The sequence below is a fragment of the Meriones unguiculatus genome, chromosome 2 (assembly GCF_030254825.1).
Source record: "Meriones unguiculatus strain TT.TT164.6M chromosome 2, Bangor_MerUng_6.1, whole genome shotgun sequence".
NCBI classification, from domain to species: domain Eukaryota; kingdom Metazoa; phylum Chordata; class Mammalia; order Rodentia; family Muridae; genus Meriones; species Meriones unguiculatus.
The window spans coordinates 105,537,275-105,541,675 of NC_083350.1; the positions used below are offsets into that span (position 1 = coordinate 105,537,275).

General features: G+C 45.5%; 1 protein-coding gene across 1 annotated transcript; it reads left to right on the forward strand.

Annotated features, from left to right (window-relative positions):
* The first annotated feature begins 432 nt into the window (after positions 1 to 432).
* Ccer1 (coiled-coil glutamate rich protein 1) lies at positions 433 to 2,302 on the forward strand. The gene has a single exon (XM_021629593.2). The coding sequence runs from the start codon at positions 852 to 854 to the stop codon at positions 2,055 to 2,057; it is 1,206 nt and encodes a 401-aa protein (XP_021485268.1). The 5' UTR covers positions 433 to 851; the 3' UTR covers positions 2,058 to 2,302.
* The last annotated feature ends 2,099 nt before the right edge of the window (positions 2,303 to 4,401 follow it).

The window sequence follows — 4,401 nt, forward strand, 5'->3', positions numbered from 1 at the left end:
ATGTTTCATCTACCATGAATACAAAGTTTGAACTTAAGGGAAAAAGTAGGGGCCCGATTTCCTCTACTACAGCCGACCACAGAGCTGTAGAGAAGATTCCTGTTTTTATTTTCCCCCTTTCCACCTGGTTAAGGTGAAGGCCTGTCTTCCAACACCCTCCACCAGACCTGAGAAAGGAATTTCAAGCACCATCCCTCCCCTGAGCGTTGTCAGGGTGTGGGCATTGCCCACCTTTCTCTCTGCCTCAAATCATGCGTCACAAGACTCCCTGAGAATGTTCACGGGATGTATAATTCCGACAGGAACCCCCAGTCCTCGCAGAGGGCGTCATGTCCACCCCAATTGGCTGTCGTCCTGGGCAACCAATGACACAGTGGGCACGCGAGGGTCCCCCTGCCAGTATTTAAAGGCGGCCACTGCCCGTGCCCGTTCAGTCCGGCCAGGACGGCGACGGTGAAGCACCTGGGTTGAGAGGGAGGAGCAAGGTAACACGCAGCCCTGCCTCTCCCGTCCCCAGCCCGCACCTCCTCCGAGGCGGGTGTGTGTGGGACCCGGGAGTGGCTCTCACATCTCATCGCCCACCAACACCTTCCTCCCCCACCATCCTTACCCTACCCAACCCACCTGGGCAAGACAACCCAGGTGCAAAAGACAGTGATTCTGAAGGAAGAGCGAGCAAGTGGAGAAGAAAGAGGGGGGTCCTCGTGAAGAGGGAAGGCCTGGTCACAGTCAGAAGCACGTGGCACTAGGGGCTCCAGCTGAGGAGGCTCTTCTGATTGACCATCGGATCTGGTCACATTGACGGCTCCTAGGACGCTACCTCTGAGACCTGGTGGCAAGGTCCCTGAACCATGACCCAGATGGTCAATGAAAGGGAGGATCCCCTTAATCTGGGCAGCGGCAGTGGAGGAGGAGGCAGCGGCAGCTGGGCATCCTCCCTCCCACTGCACACCTGGTCCTCCTATCATCGAAGGCAGAGGGGTGCTCCAATGTCCAAGCGGCGATACCGCGATGGCCCCAAAGCTGAGTACGAGGCTCCCAGGAAACAACCCAAGCAACAGCGCATCCATGGCCCTTGGTTCCAACCGCCCAGAGGCCCCTACTGGGCCCTTTACTCCAACTGGGGGCGCTGTGGAGAGCCCTGGCGCCCACCACTCATAGCATTCCAGAGCCCCCTTTGCCCGGCGCAGATGATCCGGGCCTATGGTCTGCACCCGCTCTGCCTTTGCTGCTGCTCTTGCTGGAGCGGGCCCTGGAGCCCCGGCTGGGAGAGACCCCCGGGCCGAAAGAAGCGCTGGGGGCGCAGGGGTCGTGGCCTGCGTCGACACCCTCGTCGCTCGTTCCAGAGGAACCCGCCCATAGACATGAGGAAGCTGCTGCGCCCGGTCAACCTATACGGGAGGCGGGCTCCTGGGATGAGAGCGCCGCGGAATACCACCCAGTTCATCATGAACCAGGTCTACGAAGACATGAGGCAGCAAGAGAAGCTAGAGCGCCAGCAAGCGGTGTTGCGTGCACAGCAAGTCCAGGCTCGTGGCATCTCCCCCGGAGGCTCCACTACCAATGACGCGCCCCACAGCGGCGTCCATGAAGACTCGCAGTTGCCGGAAGATCTGTTTGGCTTCATGCAGGATCCCTCTCTAACCTTCAGTCCTACTCCAGTGCAGCAAAACCAGTCTCCCACCCCACAGCGGGTAGAGGAAGAGGAGAAAAATAATGATGATGAGTGCGACAAAGAGGTTTGTGATGAAAAAGAGGAGAGCGAGGAGGAGGAAGACGAGGAGAGAGAGACAGCAGATGTGGATGCGGATGGAGAGGAAGTGGAAGAGGCTGACGATGGGGAGGAAGTGGAAGAGGATATGTTGGAAGAGGTGGGGCTGGAGGAGGGAGAACAGAGAGAGGAAGAAAAATTCTTGTGTCTGGGAATGCCTTTGTCGATCCTAGTAGGGGACGAAGAAGAGAGAGAGAGCTTTATGAACTATGATTACTTAAGCCAAGAACAAATAATTCCCAACGTGCCAGAGGCAGGTCTGTTTATGGTACCGGACGGACATTAGCCATTAGCCTTCAGGAAGGGAACTGAGAAACGAGATGGAACTGATTTTGAGGCTAATATGCATTCACAACTTGTTAAAAACAGATTTAAAAGTGAGTTCCATAAATAAACATCAATGTAAACACCTTCGTTGGCCACTATAAAATATTTAAACATTGCTGTGTTTGTGTATGACTATGGGCGGGAGAGGGGAAGATTTCAGATATATTTTATTGGAAACGATTAAAGGCCAAATATTTTATTACTGCAGTTTGAATATTTTCATTTGCTGTCCCCCCTTCAGACAACAGATTTTGTAGTTCATAAATCTTGCAGTATCGAAAAACATTTAAATATACACAGCAGCTCCGAATCAACAGAATTTGATTGTCACATGCTTTAAAAACATGCTTGGTGGCCACTGAATACTTGCCAGCGCTCTTATAACCAGGGCGCTTTAGAACAGCGTTTTTCTACTGCTGTAGAGGTTCCACCTTCAAATTTGAGGGTTGTATTTTGGTAACCCCATTACAGTATATGTGGCATCGCTCATTTATATTCCTTGTTCCACAGTGCTATGGATCTTCCTCAGAAGAACATGAAGTTGCTTCTGTGGAACTGGTTATCTGCCATGGCCTCAGCAATCCATAATCCATGCATGGAGAGGATTCCCCATGGTCAGAAGTCAACTTGCACATCTAGTTAAGATCCAAGGTAACTGCAAACAGCGGCACATGGCTTAGATTGTGAGGCCTTGTTCCTGCACGTATTCCTTCAATACGTTCACAGGAAATAGAAACATAGTTTTGCAGAGTGGATTAAAAGAATGTTGACTTTTGGGAGGTGGAATATCTAATTTTGTTTCCCAGTTTGTCTTCTTTGAAAAGGAGAGTAAAAACAATGTATAAATATGAGCCTGTGTGATAGTTTCTGATAATCTGTAAGCAATTACCTATGGAGATTACATCATTCCAAACAGCAACTTTGGTTCAAAGATTTTAAGAAGTAAAAACATATTTTCCCCTACTTGCATAAGTTCCACTGACATCATATGTCCAGAGACATACTAGATGAAGAGTTTGAATACAACTTTTTCAGAATTACACCTTGTCAGATATGCTTAACTTGAAACACAAGTTAGTATTTATTGGTTGATCAGAAAATTTTTGTGTTGACTTCATTCTTAGATATTTACTTTTGCTAGCAGGACTATAAACTATTAAGAAATAAAATTATGAAAAATATCCTTCTCATTTGTGTTTAAATATCAGAAATCTATGCAGCTGTACTGCAGGGTCCAACAAGATGAAGAAAAATCATTGTAAGATTCTAAAAATCATATCAAACATTACAAATTACAACAGTAAATGCCAACCATTTAATTTTAAGCTAAGAAAAGTAATAACTTTCTGTATGATTAAATGCTCTATATAAATTGGCTATGATATGCCTTATTACAGTTACTATATGTACATATAAAAACAAGCCCAATCTTGTTCCTACTGCTCTTTCCCTACACATCAAAACTCATTTGTGATTCACTCAAAACACTTCTGAAAAATCATTATGTTAAACCTATTTAGATTTCTTTTCAAGCCATCTGTTTAGGTTTAAATGTCTTTACAAGTCTCATACCTGGACAATTCTCAGTATCATCTTAAAGAGATACTTGTTTTAATTTAAAACAACTATTCTTTGTGAGCTTTATGTATACAATGTATTAAACTCATGTTTAACCCACTGAATTTTCTCTCTGGGTCTCCCAAATCATCATCTAGTCATGTTCCCAACCTCGCTTCTAAAGAATAAAATTCAGCACATTAAATACCTCCAAGGCTTTTTTTTTCATTACAATTAGTGATTGTCTCAGTCACAGTCTTATTGCTATGAAGAGAAACCATGACCAAAGCAACTTTAAACAGTTTCAGAGACTTAGTCCATTATCAACATGAAAGGGAGCATGTCAGGCAAGATGTTAGAGAACTGTTTGAGTGATGCATTCTGATACACACACATGCACTCACACACACACACAGAGCACCTGTGACTGCCATAAATTTTTGAAACCTCAAAGCCCATCCCAATAACCCATTTCTGGCAAGAAGGCCTCTTCACCTAATCCTTATGATCCTTTCAAATAGTACCACTTCCTGGTGACTAGGTATTCAAATCTATGAATCTTATTCAACCACCACAAGGATATAAGCAATTGTTCATAGTTTACATTCTAATCTAGAAACTATAATTCAAGTTACTGAATTACTAGAATTTACTATTATTGTTCACTAAAAATGTGAACAATGATGACACAATGATGATCCACCAAATCACTCCCATTTGAAGGAAGACTAGGAAAGGAAACATAA